This window comes from Mobula birostris, chromosome 11 (assembly GCF_030028105.1).
Source record: "Mobula birostris isolate sMobBir1 chromosome 11, sMobBir1.hap1, whole genome shotgun sequence".
In the NCBI taxonomy this organism is placed as follows: Eukaryota; Metazoa; Chordata; class Chondrichthyes; order Myliobatiformes; family Myliobatidae; genus Mobula; species Mobula birostris.
Window position 1 is genome coordinate 4,303,328 of NC_092380.1, and position 20,439 is coordinate 4,323,766.

General features: G+C 44.2%; 1 protein-coding gene across 3 annotated transcripts in view; it reads right to left on the reverse strand.

The window, feature by feature from the left end:
• The window catches only part of fuz (fuzzy planar cell polarity protein), a 54,023-nt gene that overhangs the window by 15,900 nt on the left and 17,684 nt on the right, over positions 1-20,439 (reverse strand). For all 3 annotated transcript variants that reach the window (XR_011887700.1, XM_072271516.1, XM_072271515.1), the window contains 5 exons: positions 19,533-19,601; positions 17,877-17,981; positions 11,153-11,350; positions 1,985-2,080; positions 944-1,050 (listed from right to left, as the gene is read on the reverse strand). Coding sequence is in view for 2 of the 3 variants with exons in the window: in XM_072271516.1 (XP_072127617.1) it covers positions 944-1,050; positions 1,985-2,080; positions 11,153-11,350; positions 17,877-17,981; positions 19,533-19,601 (575 nt within the window). In the remaining variant the exon portion in view is untranslated. The remainder of the gene's footprint in view (positions 1-943; positions 1,051-1,984; positions 2,081-11,152; positions 11,351-17,876; positions 17,982-19,532; positions 19,602-20,439) is intronic.

Consider the following 20,439-nt stretch of genomic DNA (forward strand, 5'->3'; position numbering starts at 1 on the left):
AAACAGGGAGGCTGCAGAAGGACTTAAGATGGACTAGGAAGATGGGCAAAGAAGTGGCAAATGGAATACAGTGTAGGGAAGAGTATGGCCATGGACTTTGGTAGAAGAAATAAAAGTGGAGATTATTTTCTAACTGGAGAGAAATTTCAAAAATCTGAGGTGTAAGGGGACTTGGGTATCTTCATGCAAGATTCCCTAAAGATTAATTTGCAGATTAAGTCGGTGGTGAGGAAGGCAAATGCAATATTAGCATTAATTTCAAGAGGACTAAAATATAAAAACAAGGATATAATGTTGAGGCACTGGTAAGGCCTCACTTGGAGAATTGTGAGCAGTTTTGGGCCTCTTATGTGCTGACATTTGAGAGGGTTCAGAAGAGGTTCACAAGGATAATTCCGGGAATGTAAGAGTTACCATATAAGGACTGATTGAAGGTTCTGGGCCTGTACTCGCTGAAATTCACAAGAATGAGGGAGGATCTCATTGAAAATTATCGAATTTTGAAAGGCCTCGATAGAATGGATATAGAGAGTACATTTCCTACGGTCTCAGAGCAGAGGAACGTTCATCTAGAACAGAGATGAGGAGGAATTTCTTTAGCCAAAGGATAGTGAATCTGTGGAATTGCCGCAGGTGGTTGTTGGGTGGTCAGGGCATCAAGGGTTATAGGGAGAAGGCAGGTGATTGGGGCTGAGTGGGAAATGGATCAGCCATGATAAAACAGCAGAGCAGACTCGACCGATCAAATAGCATAATTCTACTCCTGTCTCTTATGGTCTTAATAAATTTACTTTGAACTTTGAAAGTTACACAGGTAACGAGTGAAGGACTCAGGTAAAGGACTGCTGTTTAGGGAACAAGTGCTTGTGGCCTCTACCTTGCACATATTCTCTTTGGCTGATTGATATTGACATTCCATTGTACATATTATGAAACAACTTACCCAACTATGCTATGGTGTAAAGGACTGCAGGCAGGGAAAGAGCAGTGATGCAACCCGAAGCAGGTTTTTAAAGGTTCAAGCAATGGACTCCAGAATCGTTCAACTAACTGGTGGCAGGAAAAAATAAATACATTTTGTTAAATGTTCCAGAAACAATTTACATACAACTTCATACCACGTTAACCCAGGTGACCAACCCTCTTAGTGATCACTTTCACTGGACACACAACTGAGCAGAACAGCTCGCTCGCCTCCTTTACACACCTGCAAAACGAGTGATAATCAATACTGTCACAGAAATCATTCCTCAGGGTTGCTTGCTCAAACCTAGAATGAAGCACTGTTGGTTACCACGTGGACATCGTCATGGAACAGTGCCCAAAAAAGGCAGCGTCCATCATTAAGGACCCCCACCACCCAGAAAATGCCCCCTTGTCACTGTTGCCATCAGGAAGCAGGTACAGGAGCCAGAAGGCACACACTCAATGATTCAGGAACACCTTCCCCTCTGCCATCTGATTTCTGAATGGACATTAAACCCATGAACATAACCTCACTACTTTTTGCTTCTGTTTTTGCACTACTTACTTAACAATTTAATATACTTACTGTAATTTACAGTGTACATCTATAGACACATACTGTAACTACACATAATCATGTACTGCATTGTACTGCTGCTGCAAAGTTAACATATTTCACAACATACTGTATGCCGGTGATATTAAACCTGATTCTGACACTGTTCTGTGACTGCAGCTGGTAAGGGTGGGGGGTTACAGAAATAGAAAGCAGCTAAAGGGAAAAAAATGAGTAAGGGCAAGGAAGCATCAATGGGAACAAGCATAAAAGAGAAGGGAGCAAAGGGCCAGGTTAGAATAAGAGCTATGGCTTCTGATCTCAATGCAGTAACTTTTGGTTAAAAGATGTACAGGAGGATTGAGGGGAACCACAATGATACCCTCTAGTGGAAGCAACAAGACTATGCAGAAGAAGTGTTGAATAGTACAGCTACAAAGAGCGGAAGGACTTCTGCCTCACCTCTGACTGAACCTGTTGCAGAGATGGAGTTGGTCCACACAGTAAGCACACGTCCACACCAGGGACCAGCTGGAAGGTCAGCAGTCTGTGGGGTACCTGGTACGAGAGGCAGAAAGAAAACAGATGATTCTCCTGCCTAAACAATCAGACTTGTCTTTTGCTCGGGTACATCAGAGACCGTCAAGAAGAAAGAGGGGGAGATCTCATTGAAACCTATAGAATACTGAAAGGCCTAGATAGAGTGCATCTGCACTTATAGCAGGGGAGTAGAGGACCAGAGCAGAGGGACATCCATTTAAAACAGAGCTGAGGAAGTTTGTAGGCAGGGGGTAAGGAATCTGTGGAATTCATTTTCACAAACAGCTGTGGAGATCAAATCATTGGATATATTTAAAATGGAGTTGATAGGTTCTTGATTAGTCAGGGTGTTTAAGGTTATGGGGAGAATAGGATTGAGAGGGATAATAAATCAGAAATGATGTAATGGCAGAGCAGACTCGATGGGCTGAATGGCCTAATTCTGCTCCTATGTCTTACAGTCTAATACCCACTTTAAGACAAGCTCAGTACAAATTCTGTGTGACACACATGCTGTGTCACATTGATTGGCTTGTCTCAATTGAATTCAAAGCACCAAGTCAGAACTGAACTGATGGGAACATTACCAACAATCACATATTGGAAAAGAGGCACTGACAGCAACTGATGAATCAGCAAAACCAAAATGCCGCAAGTATTCGTGAAGTCAGGCATCACTTGAAGGAGAGATGACAGTTCAGGTCAACGACCTTTCCACAAATGCTGCTCAACTTGCTGAGCATTTGCAGAATTTTCCATTGTGTTTTAGTTTCAGGTTTCCAGCGTCTGCAGTATTCTAACTTCTTTACCAACCATGAGTGAGGAGTAGGAGGAGGCCATTCGGTCCGTAAAGCCCGTGCTGCCATTTCACAAACCACAGATGACTGGATGTAATCTTATCCATCCGAAGTATCACTCACTTGAATAGCATGTACACTCAGTGGCCACTTTATTAGGTACCCCTGCTCGTTAATGCAGATCTAAACTGCCAATCATGTGGCGGCAACTCCATGCATAAAAAACACACAGACGTGGTCAAAAGGTTCTGTTGTTGTTCAGGCCAAACATCAGAATGGGGAAGAAATGTGATCCAAGTGACTTTGATCATGGTGGCAGATGGGGAGGTTTGAGTATTTCAGAAACTGCTGATCACCTGGGATTTTCATGCACAACACACTCTACAGTATACAGAGAATGATGCAAAAAAAAACATCTAGTGAATGGCAATTCTGAGAGCAAAAACCCCTTGTTAATGAGAGAGTTCACAGAAGAATGGACAGACTGGTTCAAGCTGACAGGAAGGTGACAGTAACAAATAACCACACGCTACAACAGTGGTGTGCAGAAAAGCATCTTTGAACACACAACATACTGTATTGAACCTTGAAGTGGAAGGGCTACAGCAACAGAAGACCACGAACATACATTAAGTGGCCACTTTACGCGACTCGACCTGCTCAGTTCTACCAGCCAGTTATTTATTGTTCCAGATTCCACCATCTGCACTCTCCTATGTCTCCTCCTCTTCATCTCTGCCTTAAATGGATGAGCCCGAAGTGCCTCAGTTTTAGATTTTTCCCCACAAGATGAAACCTCTTATCCACATGCACCATGTCAAAGCTCCTCAGCATCTTCTACATTTTAATCAAGTCACCTCTCACTTTTCCAGACTCCAGCAGATACAAGCCTGTCCAACCTTTCCTCATAAGAGAACCTGCCCTTTGCAGGTATCTGCCAGGTAAACCTTTGCCAAACATCCAGCCTTACATAAGATCAATGCCATACACAGAATTCTTGACGTTCAAAGTGCATTTCTCATCGAAGTATGTATGTAGTATACCACCCTGAGATTTGTCTTCCTCACAGACAGTCACGAAACAAGAACCATGGAACCAACCTGCCCAAAGAAAAACATCAACCATCAAATCCCCCCGCTTCACCCTGTGCAAAAAAAAACGTGCAAACAGCAACAAAACAGAAGCAAAAGGCATATTTCAGTTCAGTTCAGCTGTGTTCATTATCTGCAGGCTGTCGCGAAGATTCAAAAACCGCCCAGAGGTAGTGACAACAGCGATTTGAACTAGAACGCATCATAAACCTGAGAGTCCGAATTAGCGCCAATTAAACCTTGCTACCGCACCATCCCACAACAGCATCGAGGAGGAGAGAGAGAGAGCTCATTCGGACTCAAGGGCCTTCCCTTGGGAGCAGCGAGTGACAGAGGGAGAGACTACCACACGCAGACACCTTCTCTGGCACAGCTGGTGAGAGGCAGATAGACTATGCTGAGAACACAGCTGCCTTCCGCAACTACCTTAATGATTTCATTCTTCCTTAGTGCTTTAATCAGTGAAATTAGCAAGAGATGGAGTCTATCATGGGCGCGCACACGAGGTCTCATTAACGCCCTACATGACTGAAGCTAATTTTCTTACTGTTCTATTCAATTTCTTCAAACAAAATGAACTGCCATCTAACCTCCAGAGCCTTTTGGTGCACCTTACTCGGGCTGCTGCTATTGCCTGTTAAGTGAGTTGGAGAGAGGGCATGAGTTTTGACTGCAAACTAAAGTTGAACAGTTGGCCACTATTGAGGCCTGCACATGTAGAATACCTCCAAAAGGACCACAAGCTTGTCACTGGGTTTGGAGGCTTGCGTGCCTCAATGACCCAGTGAGCTATGCTGGCTGGAGTTAGGGCTTTGTGCTTTGGCTCTTGGTAGGGTCACCCATGCCAAACAGGTCAAAGGGTAAAGGCCAGACTAAGAGTGGTCCACTGGTCCTCCAGGTTCAAGGGTTCAGTTCAAGGCCAACAACCCTGACTGTAAAACAAAATTGTTACAAAAACAGCAGTGAAGAATCCTTCTACATCTGAGTGCGATGGTGTACCTGAGTCTCCACTCAGGACTTGCATAACTGACAGTAAGCCAAGAGGAACCAACACGAAGAAAGAAGCCGTGAATGTCACTAGAGATGAAGGACCTTCATTGCTGTCCTAAACGCCAGCAGCGTAACGGGCAAAAGAAGAAAATGTAGAATGGCCATTTGGTTTTGGGCAGCAGGTATATAAAAGGCTTTGAAAAAGCCAGTGCCTCTTCACACTTCAGCCGGAACGAAAATATAGACAATGGAAAAAGTTCAACTCAGATCACATCTGTGGTCTCATCCGATTGACAAATTCAGTGAATTATTTTGCAACGTGCAACTTCACTTTTTGCAGCGCAGTATTTGGACATGTTGTGAAGAATCTAACTGAGCAATCAAGAAATGAGTCATTCCCTGCTGAAGTCTTGTCTGTTACACTGACAGCAATTAAATCCATTTGTGCAATAAAACATTTACTTATTTATTGAGATACAGCATGGAATAGACCCTTCCAGCCCTCTGAGCCGTGCCGCCCAGGAATCCCAAGTTAACTGCAGCCTAATCACAGGACAATTCACAATGACCAATTAACCTATGTCTTTGGAATGTGGGAGGAAACCGAAGCTCGCAGAGAAAACCCACACGTTCCACAGGGAGCATATAGAGACTCCTTACAGATGATATCAGAATTGAACTCCAAACTTTGTTGCCCCGAACTGTGCTAACCGCTATGCTGCCGTGACGCCCACTGCAAGTTTCTGGATAGAATAAAAATGAGAGTTACATAGGGATGGGTTGGAGGTTGGGACTGAAGTACAGACTCTCTTCTGATTACTCTGTAAACAAATATATCGAAATAGACTCATCTATGAACCCCAAAGAGCCAAAGAAACGCGAGCCAATAGAATTCAAAGGTCAACTGAAAGGGTAACCAATCAGAGCCGAGGCAAGTGAACAGAGGCCTATGTAAATGTTAGCACTCCCAGACAGAAACACCAACAACTGTGCACTGAAGATGTCACCTCGACTGATGATGAAACGTCTGCAAGTTAATTGCCAAGCTCAGCGAACACCACAACATCAAACTTTGTACAGCTGTTCTATGTGTGAAAGTTTACTAAGGTGACAGTCAAGAAGATAAGCTGAGAAAGGCAGTATGCAGACATAGTGTAGTCATCCAGGCTGAACATAGTCCTCGAAACCCTATTTCTTGTAGAGTATTTCTGTTCAAGCCTGGGAACCAAGGTCACTGAGCAGACTTACTAAAGCTCAGTGATTTATTAACTCACAAGTGTTATTGTCCTTTAACACGCAGATTTAATTGTATATTAACACCTGAAATATGTATTATGATTGGTACTTAAAAATGCAAATGATGGGATTCAGAAGTACACAAAGTTTCTATTGGATAAATATATATATATAACTGGTGTCAATTTCTGTACAAGGATGGAATTCCTTTGTTCAAACTTCAGAACAGTTTGGTGACAGGGGCCATGCTATTCTCCTTGTGCACAAGCGAAGTGTTATTGAGGAAGGCATGCAAGTTGTCAGAGTCCAGTTAATCAGCAACACTAGGACTGTTACATTCTATGCCACCATAGTTCAACTACATATCCAAGTACTTTGCAAATGGAAAGAAGGTTTCAGCTTCCACCCTGCTTTCAGACAGAGAATTCCAGACCTCTTCCAGTCTCTGGGCAAAAAAACATCTTCCCTGGTCCCTCAAAGAAGACACCAATTATTTGATGTCCTGAGGCAGAATCTCGACCTGGAATGTCAACTATCCATTTCCCTCTAGAGATGCCAGCTGCTGAGTTCCTCAGGAAGTTTTTTTTTCGCTTCAGATTCCAACATTTGCAGCCTAGAATGTCTCTAGTTACTTTAGATCCATGTCCCTGGTTTTTGATCCACAAAACAGGTATCGTTATTGTGTTGTCGCCTGGTCTTGTTGCGCACTGTTGTGCCAAGATGGTGCTGGTCCAAAAAAAAGTGTGAGTGATCGTCTTCTGTGTTTTTATTGTGATTGCAAGAACCAGTTGGACATTGGTACACTGCAAGTCTGGTTCGTTCTCTGGCTCATTGGGAAGACCCATATGCACTGAGGGAGAGCGTGACCGTTCAAATGCAGGTACACTCCTTTGGGAGCAGCAAACAGGAGACCGCCACTCGCAGAGACCTTCCTCCAGTGGGGGGGAGAGGAGGGGAGAGGAGGGGAGAGAGGGAGAGGGGGGAGAGGGGGGAGGGAAGGGGAGAGGGGGAGAGGGGAGGGGGAGGGGGAATCACCCACGGACACCTTCCTCCGGCAGCAGCGGGAGAGGGGGAGGGGGAGAGGGAGGGGGACAGGGGACAGGGAGGGACCGTCACACGCAGACCCCTTCCTCCGGCAGTAGCAAGTGAGAGACTGGTGGACGGCGCTGAACACTTACTCACCTTCCGGACATGCCTTGATTATTTCAATCTTCCTCAATGCTTTAATCAGTGAAAAATGGTGTTGATTATTGGCTTCTTCGCCTCGAGGCCACTCACCTTCTGGAATCTTCTCAGACTGCAAAGTGCCAGATCACTCAATTGATCTCCAAACTGTAGATCACAGTCTCTAACAGTACCAGAAACACATTTAAAATAAAAAGAACCAATTCTCCACCAGAAAGTTTACACTCAGTGACCAATTTATTAGGTACAAGAGTGTAAGCCGGTGTAGTCTTCTGCTGCTGTAGCCCGTCCACTTCACGGTTTGATGCTCTTCTGCACACCAGTGTTAATGTGCGGTTATTTGAGTCACTGTTGCCTTCCTGTAAGCTTGATCCAATCTATCCACCTTCCCCTTGCCTCTCTCATTATCAAGTCATTTTTGCCCATAAAACTGCTGCTCAGTGAAAGGTTTTTTTTTGCACCATTCTCTGCAATCTCTAGACCAGGGGTTCCCAACCCTTTCTCTGCAATGGACTCCTACCATTAATTTACCGAGAGGTCTTTGAACCCCAGGTTGGGAAACCCTGCTGTGCGTGAAAATCCCAGATCAGCCACTGCTGAGATACCCAGACCAACAACCGTTCCAGTCAGTCACTTACATCACATTTCTTCCCCATTCTGAAGTATGATCTGAACAACAACTGAACCTCTTGACCATGTCTGCATGCTTTTATGCACTGAGTTCCTGCCACATGATTGACAGATTAGATACTTGCATTAACAAGGTGTACAGCTTTACTTACTAAAGTAGCCACTGAATGTTTGTAGGTTCTTATCCTCCTCGTTAATGAAGTAACAATGGGAAGGCTACACAAATTGCCCGCTCCTTATGAACAGAGGGTGATGGCGAGGATACTTCTTAGTACATCAAAAGCCAACCTTGTAGCTTGGTGGCCAGTGCCACACGGAGATCAGACTAGGGCATGGATTTGACAGCTTCCCTTCTCTCTAAAGGACAACAATTTGGGGTTTTGCAGCTTTCCTTGCTACATGTACTGATACCACAGATCATGCCACTAATTTTTCATTAATTATTTACTGAATGTGGCTATCATTGACAATCCAGAATCTGTGGCCAGCCTTTAGACAACAGACAATAGACAATAGGTGCAGGAGTAGGCCATTCGGCCCTTCGAGGCGGCACCGCCATTCACTGTGATCATGGCTGATCATCCACAATCAGTATCCAGTTCCTGCCTTATCCCCATAACCTTTGATTCTGCTATCTTTAAGAGCTCTATCCATCTCTTTCTTGAAAGCATCCAGAGACTTGGCCTCCACAGCCTTCTGGGGCAGAGCATTCCATATATCCACCACTCTCTGGGTGAAAAAGTTTTTCCTCAACTCCGTTCTAAATGGCCTACCCCTAATACTTAAACTGTGGTTCTGGACTCACCCATCAGTGGGAACATGCTTCCTGCCTGCAGCATGTCCAATCCCTTAATAATCTTACATGTTTCAATAAGATCCCCTCTCAGCCTTCTAAATTCCAGAGTATACAAGCCCAGTCGCTCCAGTCTTTCGACATATGACAGTCCCGCCATCCCGGGAATTAACCTTGTGAACCTACGCTGCACTCCCTCAGTAGCAAGAATGTCCTTCCTCAAATTTGGAGACCAAAGCTGCACACAGTACTCCAGGTGTGGTCTCACCAGGGCCCTGTACAGCTGCAGAAGGACCTCTTTGCTCTTGTACTCAATTCCCCTTGTTATGAAGGCCAGCATGCCATTAGCTTTTTTCACTGTCTGCTGTACTTGCATGCTTGCTTTCAGTGACTGATGTACAAGAACACCTCGATCTCATTGTGCTTCCTCTTTTCCTAACTTGACTCCATTTAGATAATAATCTGCCTTCCCGTTCTTACCACCAAAGTGGATAACCTCACATTTATCCACATTAAATTGCATCTGCCATGCATCTGCCCACTCACCCAGCCTGTCCAAGTCACCCTGCATTCTCATAACATCCTCATCACATTTCACACTGCCTCCCAGCTTTGTATCATCAGCAAATTTGCTAATGTTACTTTTAATTCCCTCATCTAAATCATTAATATATATTGCAAACATCTGCGGTCCCAGCACTGAACCCTTCGGTACCCCACTGGTCACCGCCTGCCATTCCGAAAGGGACCCGTTAATCGCTACTCTTTGTTTTCTGTCAGCCAGCCAATTTTAAATCCACTCTGCCCCCAGTACCATGTGCCCTAATTTTGCCCACTAAACATGCCTTCATCTGAATAGCTTGCTAGGCTACTTCAACAGATGATTATGAGTCAAGCAAATTGCAGCAAGACTGGTCACAAACAAGAGAAAATCTGCAGATGCTGGAAACCTAAGCAACGTACACAAAATGCTTCAGGAACTCAGCAGGCCGGGCAGCATCTATGGAAAAAAGTAAACAGTTGATGTTTCGGGCCGAGACCCTTCATTAGGACGGTCTCAGTCCGAAATGTCGACTGCTTACTCTTTTCCATAGATGCTGCCTAGTCTGCTGAGTTCCTCCAGCATTTTGTGTGTGTTGCAAGTCTGGACCAATCCGGACAAGAGCAGCACATTTTCTTCATCAAAGGATATCCATAATCCAAGTAGATTTTTACAACAATCCGAGTTTCAACGTTGCATTATGAATTCTGGCATTTTTATACAGATTTATTTAAATTCCATGCAGTGGGATCTGAACATTATTAATTGAGTCTCTGTACTGTGAATGTAGCAGTTTAACCTTGGTTCCTTAAGGTTGTTACAGCTGAAGGAGGTTCTGGAGATAAACTCCCACTACCTATTAAATGCTCCCAATGGTGTGAATCTCAAATTACCTCTGACAACCAAATCCAGCTCCAGGCCTTCACGAGTGGCTTAGCTACTAAGCCCAGCAAAACCATTTCTACTGAAGGAAGAAAGGGCAAAGGCAGGTTACTGGCACCTTAAAACCAGTCTCTCCGGGCAGAGGGGGCTTGTCAGTCATGGTAAGCAGCTCATCTAGAAGGACAACTCTGATCTGAACCTCCGCTGCCTTGTGGCTGCACACACTCATGGGGAAGGCTTTGGGAGTAAACCCCAAGGGAAAAATCCAAAGCTGGAGTCCCTAAGGCTGTCCTACATTCAGTTCAACGCTGACCGGCAAATTCTGTGACACTGCTGATGCCAAACTGTATCGATCTCTGCCATTCCTTTCGATTCATCAGCTGCTTGGAGAGAGGGAGCCTGTTACACAGGCAACACTTTGCTCTCCATATCATATAGCCCTGGTTTGTGTTACATCGACAGCTAGGATACATGGTCGCCCCCAACCAATGGAGGCCTCAGTTTAATCTCTATGTTTCCATTATACAGACAGAGAGTCATGGAGAACAGAAAAGACCCTTCAGCCCATTCTCATGCTAACCATCAAGCACCTATTTGCACAAATTTTATTCTCTCCCACATTCCCATCAATTGCCCAAAATTCTACCACTGCTCTATGCTATTAACCCACCAAGGTACATATATCTACAACGTGGGAGGAAACTGAGCACCCCGAGGAAACCCTCACAGCTACAGTGGGAACATGCAAAGTCATATGGCCAGCACCGAAGGGCAGGTTTGAACTTGGATCTCCAGAGTGGTCAGGAGCTCTACCACTGTGCCACCCAAAGTGCTGAGGGATGAATGGGAACTGGGATTTAATGCCAATCTTGACAATAATGCACACACCCACAAAACAAGAAAGGGAGGCTGCATCCAGTTTATTGATGGTTGTCTGTTACTTACGGTTGGGCTGCCATGTGGTAAGTAGATGGGGTAGTCCCGGGATGAACTGGGTGCCAGTGATCCAACCAGCCATGCCAACAGCACCACCTCCTGGGCAGCCAGCCGCCACCACTTCTCCGTGGCCACAACTACTTTGCCCATGACCAAGAGACAGCCAAAGTTGCTCTCCGCAGCAGCCACAAACACTTCCAGCACTTCCTGAAGCAGACGAGAAATAATGGACCATTTAAAAAAGCACCAGGGCTCACATTTCTATAATCGCTAGTGACCTCTTTCCCAAAGCAGTTTACAGCTGATGAAATACTTGAGATTGTGGGTTAAGGGTGAAAGGTGAAACGTTTAAGGAGAACGTGAGGGGAACTTATTGACTCAGAGGATGTTGAGACTGTGGAACAAGCTGCCAGTGTAAGTTGTTAGAGTGGATTTCTTTTTGGGTAGATGATTTGTTAACACTTAAATGACTTTGGCCGCCAGATTCCTATCTTAACTGTTTGACAAAGGACTGTGGATTGAGTCCACCACAATGGGCTTCCTAAAAGGTGTAAATACCAGATGCTTCTGGTGCCTGATGCTGTCGTTTCGAAGACAGTCTTATCTATACATTATAAATACTAATTGTCTTCTATGTTAGCATGTAAAATTCCAAATAAATGTATTGTGGATTGAATAAAGGCTGTGGATACCAACCCAGACATGTTGGCGTCAGAAGGAAAGGATGAAATCCGAAGGTGTGATTTTTGTATGTAACTTCAAAAGGAAGCGTTGTCTAAGCATTGTCTGTAACTTTTTAAAGTAGTGATTGCCTTTGTGTTTAGCATATAAATACCGAGCCCACATTTAGCTAGCAGAACTTTCTGCGGAAAGCGTCTCGAGATGCCTGCTGTACTTTGTTGTGTCGAATAAAGAAGTGCTTTGTATCTACCAGTGACCGTCTCTCCAGTGATTTCATCCACGCTACAACATAAGTGACGGATGCGGTTTTGATTTTAACATTGAAAGGAAGTTTGGATAAATACATGGATGTGAGGGGTGTGGTGGGCTATGGTCCATGTGCAGGTCGATAGGACAAGGGAGAATAATAGTTCGGCACAGACTAGATGTTTCTGTGCTGTAGAGGGCTATGACTGGCTGACAAGATGTAATATCGCAAAACACGAGGTAGAATAAAACACAGAATACTTTTAAATGTGAGTGACTGGGAAATTCAAAGGAGCCTGACTGTCCCTGTTGCCAAGTCACCGAAGAACCAATACACCACAAGCAATTAGAAAAGCAAATGGTCTGTTGGCCCTTATTATGAGAGGATTTGAATACAGGATTAAAGATGTCACATTACAATTATATCATGCCTTGATGACACTGCATCTGGAGAATTGTGGATAATTTTGGTCTCCTTACCTAAAAAAAGGATATACTTACTGTAGAGGGAGTGCAAGAAAGATTCATTAACCCGTTTCCAGGGATGGTAGGTTTGCCATTCAGGCTACAAGACATACAATAGGAGCAGAATTAGGCCGTACGGATCATCGAGTCTGGCCCGCCATTCCATCATGACTGTTTTATTATTCCTTTCAACCCCATTCTCCTGCCTTTGCCCTGTAACCTTTGACATCGTTCCTAATCAGGAACCTATCAACCTCCACTTTAAATAAATCTAATGACTTGGCCTCCACAGCTGCCTGTGGTAATGAATTCCACAGACTCACCACCCTCTGGCTAAAGAAATTCCTCTTCACCTCTGTTCTAAATGGACGTCCCTTTCTTCTGAGGTTGAGCCCTCTGGTCCGAGACTCAACCACCATAGGAAACATCTACTCTATCTAGGCCTTTCAATATTCGATATATTTCAATGAGATTCCACCCCCCCCCACCATTCTTCTAAACTCCAGCAAATACAGGCCCAAAGCCAAACACTCCTCATAGCCTTAACCCTTTCATTCCTGGGATCATTCTCATGACCCTCTCCAATGCCAGCACATTCCTTCTTGGAGAAGGCCCTCCATAGGTCGATAGTGACCACGGACATTGTGTCCCAGCTGTAATACGCAAACCAGGGCAGTATGATATTGAGAGAGGGTTGTTCCCCATGCAGCAGACTCCCCCTCTCCATGAACCCAAAGGAACAGCAGAGACTGACAAAGTTTGGCACCAGCAGTGCCACAGGAGCTGCCAGTCAACGTTGAGTTCAAAGTAGGACAGCCTTAGGGACTCCAGCTCCGGACTTCTCCCCCTCGGGGTTTACTCCTGAAGCCTTCCCCATGAGTGGGTGTAGTCACAAGGCAGCGGAGGTTTGAGATCAGAGTTTTCCTTCTCTGAGATGAGCTGACAAGCGCCATCTGCCCAAAGTGACTGGTTTTAAGGTGCCAGAAACTCATCTTTGCCCCTTCTCCTGTCAGTAGAAACGGCCACGAAACAAGCAATTACACTACTTTAAATACTGTTGTGCTGAACACCAGCTGTCCATCAAGTAGCTCCTCCCTTCTCTCTCTGTAGGAACTCAGAAGCTGGCAGCGTCCTTACAGAAATCCAAACTTCGCGCCTCTCTCTCTCTCTCAATAACAAGTTGTTTGTGCTGTACAGCTGCACGCTCTCGCTCTCTTTTTAAAAGCACGGTCCATAATGAATAACTCAGGATATCGTCACAGGAAAAATTCACAAACCCCAAAACCCCCACCCCCCTGCACAAAAACTAACAGAAAATCAGCACCTACTACATCAAACCTCAAATCCCCAGCTCCCTCCCTTGCAAAAAAAACCCTAACATATCATCCACACAGAGAAACAGCAACAAGAACAGCAACCCCCAATATGCCAATCAGCAACAAGAAAGAAAACACAGAAAACTGAAGCAGATCTATACGAACTATGGTCAGTTTGAACTACAGTCCACACCAATAATCACATAAATCTCAGAATTTCAATAACATCCTCCGACAGCAGGAGAGTTTCCGAAGAAAGCGACTGCTTTGGGAATTACAATGGGACAGTGCAAAGAGACTTAACTAAATTTAAAATCCATCCCTTTTCCTGCCCTGGGACTGATGGGAGAATGTACAGGTTAGATTTTCTCTGACTACAACTTAATCGAGACTAACAAAACTAGTTTAATTCTCCAGGACTCTCCATCTAGGCTTCAACCCAAGCACTTTTCACACTTCCAATATTCGCTAAGGAACTCTTCTGTAAATAAAGACAAAATGTTAAATCATTGTTGCTCTTTGAATCACTGATTGTATTTGACTATTTTACTGCTACCCTATATATGCTATATGTGCCTTGTTCAGTGTACTGTGCTTTGCACCTTGGCCCCAGAGTACTGCTGTTTCATTTGGCTAAAATCTTCTATGGTTGAATGACAATCAAACTTTAACTTGAGGGTCCAGAGGAGATTCATGAGAATGATTACAGGAAGGAAAGGGTTAATGTATGTGGTACTTTTGATGACTCTGGGCCTCTACGAGCTGGAACTGAAAAGAATGAAGGGGATCTCAATGAACTATATAGAATACTGAAAGACCTAGATAGAGTGGATCTGGAGAGGATGTGCGTGAGTCTAGCACCAAATCAATCTCCCAGATGTAATAGAGGCCAGAGGACCCAGGGTAACGGAGGAACTGAAGGAAATTCGCATGAGGCAGAAAATGGTGTTGGGTAAGCTGATGGGACAAAAGGCTGATAAATCCCCAGGGCCTAATGGTCTGCATCCCAGGGTACTTAAGGAGGTGGGTCTAGAAATCGTGGACACATTGGTAATCATTTTCCAATGTTCTATAGATTCAGGATCAGTTCCTGCGGATTGGAGGGTAGCTAATGTTATCCCACTTTTTAAGAAAGGAGGAAGAGGCAATTATAGACCAGTTAGTCTGACATCAGTGGTGGGGAGGATACTGGAGTCAATTATAAAAGATGAAATAGCGGCATACTTGGATAGCAGTAGCAGGATAGCTCCAAGTCAGCATGGATTTACGAAGGGGAAATCATGCTTTTCTAATCTTCTGGAATTTTTTGAGGATGTAACTATGAAAATGGATATGGGAAAGCCAGTGGATGTAGTATACCTGGACTTTCAGAAAGCCTTTGATAAAGTCCCACATAGGAGGTTAGTGGGCAAAATAAGAGCACATGGTATTGGGGGTAGGGTACTGACATGGATAGAAAATTGGTTGGCAGACAGGAAACAAAGAGTAGGGATTAACTGGTCCTTTTCAGAATGGCAGGCAGTGACTAGTGGGGTACCGCAAGGCTCGGTGCTGGGACTGCAGCTATTTACAATATACATTAATGATTTAGATGAAGGGTTTAAAAGTAACATTACCAAATTTGCAGATGACACAAAGCTGGGTGACAGTGTGAAATGTTAGGGGGATGTTATGAGAATGCAGGGTGACTTGGACAGGCTGGGTGAGTGGGCAGATGCATGGCAGATGCAGTTTAATGTGGCTAAATGTCAGGTTATCCACTTTGATGGCAAGAACAGGAAGGCAGATTACTATCTGAATGGTGTCAAGTTAGGAAAAGGGGAAGTACAATGAGATCTGGGTTTCCTTGTTCATCAGTCACTGAAAGCAAGCATACAGGTACAGCAGGCAGTGAAGAAAGCTAATGATATGTTGGCCTTCATAACAAGGGGAGCTGAGTATAGGAGCAAAGAGATCCTTCAGCAGTTGTACAAGGCCCTGGTGAGACCCCACCTGGAGTATTGTGTGCAGTTTTGGTCTCCAAATTTGAGGAAGGACACTCTTGCTATGGAGGGAGGGCAGCTTAGGTTCACTGGGTTAATTCCAGAGATGGTGGGAATGTCATATGTTGAAAGATTGGAGCAACTGGGCTTGTATACACTGGAATTTAGAAGGATGAGAGGGGATCTGATTGAAACATATAAGATTATTAAGGGATTGGACACGCTAGAAGCAGGAAACATGTTCCCGATGTTGGGGGAGTCCAGAACCAGAGGCTACAGTTTAAGAATAAGGGGTAGACCATTTAGAACAGAGTTGAGGAAAAACTTTTTCACACAGAAGGTTGTGGATCTGTGGAATGCTGTGCCTCAGAAGGCAGTGGAGGCCAATTCTCTGGATTCTTTCAAGAAAGAGTTAGTTAGAGTTCATAAAGCACACGGTATTGGGGGTAAGGTATTGATGTGGATAGAGAATTGGTTGGCAGACAGGAAGCAAAGAGTGGGAATAAACGGGACCTTTTCAGAATGGCAGGCAGTGACTAGTGGGGTACCGCAAGGCTCAGTGCTGGGACCCCAGTTGTTTACAATATATATTAATGACTTAGATGAGGGAATTAAATGCAGCATCTCCAAGTTTGCGGATGACACGAAGCTGGGTGGCAGTGTTAGCTGTGAGGAGGACGCTACGAGGATGCAGGGTGACTTGGATAGGTTAGGTGAGTGGGCAAATTCATGGCAGATGCAATTTAATGTGGATAAATGTGAGGTTATCCACTTTGGTGGCAAAAATAGGAAAACAGATTATTATCTGAATGGTGGCCGATTAGGAAAAGGGGAGGTGCAACGAGACCTGGGTGTCATTATATACCGGTCATTGAAAGTGGGCATGCAGGTACAGCAGGCGGTGAAAAAGGCGAATGGTATACTGGCATTCATAGCAAGAGGATTTGAGTACAGGAGCAGGGAGGTACTACTGCAGTTATACAAGGCCTTGGTGAGACCACACCTGGAGTATTGTGTGCAGTTTTGGTCCCCTAACCTGAGGAAAGGCATTCTTGCCATAGAGGGAGTACAAAGAAGGTTCACCAGATTGATTCCTGGGATGGCAGGACTTTCATATGATGAAAGACTGGATCGACTAGGCTTATACTCGTTGGAATTTAGAAGATTGAGGGGGGATCTTATTGAAACGTATAAAATCCTAAAGGGATTGGACAGGCTAGATGCAGGAAGATTGTTCCCGATGTTGGAGAAGTCCAGAACAAGGGGTCACAGTTTGAGGATAAAGGGGAAGCCTCTTAGGACCAAGATGAGGAAAAACTTCTTCACGCAGAGTGTTGTGAATCTGTGGAATTCTCTGCCACAGGAAACAGTTGAGGCCAGTTCATTGGCTATATTTAAGAGGGAGTTAGATATGGCCCTTGTGGCTAAAGGGATCAGGGGGTATGGAGAGAAGGCAGGTACAGGGTTCTGAGTTGGATGATCAGCCATGATGATACTGAATGGCGGTGCAGGCTCGAAGGGCCGAATGGCCTACTCCTGCACCTATTTTCTATGTTTCTATGTTTCTATAAAGATAGCGGAGTGAAGGGATATGGGGAGAAGGCAGGAACGGGGTACTGATTGTGGATGATCAGCCATGATCACAGTGAATGGCGGTGCTGGCTCAAAGGGCCGAATGGCCTACTCCTGCACCTATTGTCTATTGTCAAAGGGTAGAGTCTCAGATTTAGCACAGAGTTAAGTAGGACTTTCTTTAGCCAGAGGATGGTGAATCTGTGGAATTCACTGTCACAGTTGGCTGTGGAGGTTGTTTAAAACAGAGATTGATGGATTCTTGATTAGTCAGCGTCAAAGGTTACAGGGAGACGGCAGGGGAATGGGGTTGAGCTGGGATAATAAATCAGCCATTATGGAATGGCACAGCAGAATTGATGGGCCAAATGGCCTAATTCTGCTTTACTGTCTTATTTTCCGGTTAAGGCACCAAGGTGCTCTGTATCAATCGTTCATCAGAATTTTGCACATTCTCACATCACCACCAACCTGCAGTATTGCAGCATCAGGAGACACCACGCAATCCACGCACAGCGTCAGGTCCCCGATCCAATCCGACGCAGCCAGCAAACTGTCAATCAACTTATAACAAGCCTGGGGAAACAGCAAGAACTTACAGCTCATACAAGTAGATTGTAAACAAACATTTGAATGAAAATCTACTGTTAAATAATTTAGGAGTCAAGTTGCAATGCCTTTTGGCAGCGGAACTTGAATGTTGAGTGCAGAACATTATACTCAGTGGACACTTTATTAGCTATATAAGTGGAAGCATCTGTGGTCTTTAGCTGCTGTAGCCTATGAACTTCAAGGTTTGACGTGCTCTTTTGCACACCACCTTCCTGTCAGCTTGAGCCAGTCTAGTCATTCTCCTCTGACTTCTCTCATTAACAAGGTGTTTCTGCCCACAGAACTGCCTCTCACTGGATGGTTTTTGTTTCCTGCACTATTCTCTGGAAACTCTAGAGGCTGCTGTGCATGAAAATCCCAGGAGATCAGCAATTTCTGAGAAACTCAAACCACCCTGTCAGGCACCAACAATCATTCCATGGTCAAAGTCACTTAGATCACATTTCTTCCCCATTCTGACATTTGGTCTGAATGACAACTGAACCTCTTGACCATGTCTGTATGCTTTTATGCATCGAAATGCTGTCACATGATTGGTTGATTAGATATTTGTATTAATGAGCAGGTATCCAGGTGCACCTAATAAGTGTATATTTCTGCAACTGTGGGCAGTGATCGAGTTGCTGAACTCATTGAGATCCAGATCTTTAGGTTTGTTGCATGACTGGCTGACAAATGGTTAACATGGTGAATGCATCCTGGCTTATTGAAACATCTGATGACTAACAGGCTGTGAATCAAATTGTTGCCACATGATTGTATTTATTGTAATTTATAGTTTTCATTATTATGTATCGCAATGTACTGTGGCTGCAAAACAACAAAGTTCATGACAAACGTCAGTGATATTAAACCTGATTCTGATTGTGGAAGCAAGTTCTAAACTTTGGAAGTCTGAGAAAGATTTTTTTCCCCCCACCCAGAGGGTGATTGATTGCAGTCTGGAACACACTGCCTGAGTGAGTGAGATCACCTCACTGCATGCAAGAAGCAACCAGATGAACTCTTGGATTACCAAGGCACAGTAGGTCATGGACCAAGAGCTAGTAAACAGGATTAGTATAGGAGTACTTGATGATCAGCACAGATACGATGGGCAGAAGGGCTTGTTTCTGTGCTCTATGACTACATCACTTGTTCTACGTGTGGAAGTTTCCCCTGCCCAAAACGTCGACTCTTTATTCTTTTCCATCAATGCTGTCTGACCTGCTGAGTTCCTCCAGCATTTTGTGTGTGTTGATTTGTGATAAAATTAATGTTTTGTCAGTGCCAGATTAAGGAAAGATTTTGGCAAAGATCCTGAGGAGCGTTACACTGCTTATATTCAGAAGAGAGGCTATGTAAGCTTTTACATCCCTTGGGTTTACCATCTAATTTAAAGGTGAAATACTGGTGTTTCAGATATCATTTCTTTTTTGGTTTGGGTGTCAAACTTCAGTCTTGCAGGCAACAATGCTGCCCACTGAATCTCGCTGATGACAACAAAGAGTCTTGTCATTTCACAGCTCCACTTACCCGGAGTTCTCGCTTCAATCGCTCCACGTTCTTGAGGTTCACCAGGTCATCCAAGCCAATCACCAGTACCTTCAAAAAAAAAAATTAGGAGCACAGGGTCAGGGTGAACCAATAAACTCATAAACCACCAGGAATTCAGTGTGCAATTTGTAGCTCAGACAGTGCAAAATTGTCTTCAGTGCCACTCTGTAGTCAGCCAGTTTTATGGCATTAATTCTTGGAAAGGAAGTAAAGATTAACAGGATGCCTTTCAGACCCTTAACCAGACAATTAAATAGAAAGTTAAAAATTCCACTAGTCTGGAAACACCTTGCAAGAATCTTAGCAACTCTAATATGCTTTCAAAACCATCAGATTGCTGAAATCTGGTTTATTTTGTGTGTTAAAGTACTTCATGATATTATTCTTATTCTAAGATTATATTCTTTTGTTACATATTCCCTACTAAGAGAATTAACTTCTACTTTTCTACCTCAATAACCTTCTCAAACATATGGAGGAAATCTATTTTTGTATTTTTAAAGAAACATCTAATAAAAAAAGCAACCTTTAGTCAAAGAGGCACTTCTGAATGCAGTCACTGTCAGCAGCTTTAGCATAACATAGCAGAAGAGGTCATGAATCAAAGAGGCTGAGAGAGGAACTAGGCAGAAGTTCCTCAGTGTAAGCTGCTGTATGCACCATCTCTAATGTTGAAAAGAACGGACAGTACACAAACTGTCACAGAGATGAGTGATGACTGGAACTGAATCCTGCAGAAGGGGACCATTCAGACATCACAGACTGTCCAACTATTGGTAAAAAGCTGCGTATCCCAGATATTTGCTGCAAAATCCTTAAGATTAATCTTCCACCACTACAATTTAATAAACCTTCTCCTTCTCTGTTCAGTCTCCTCGAAACTTCC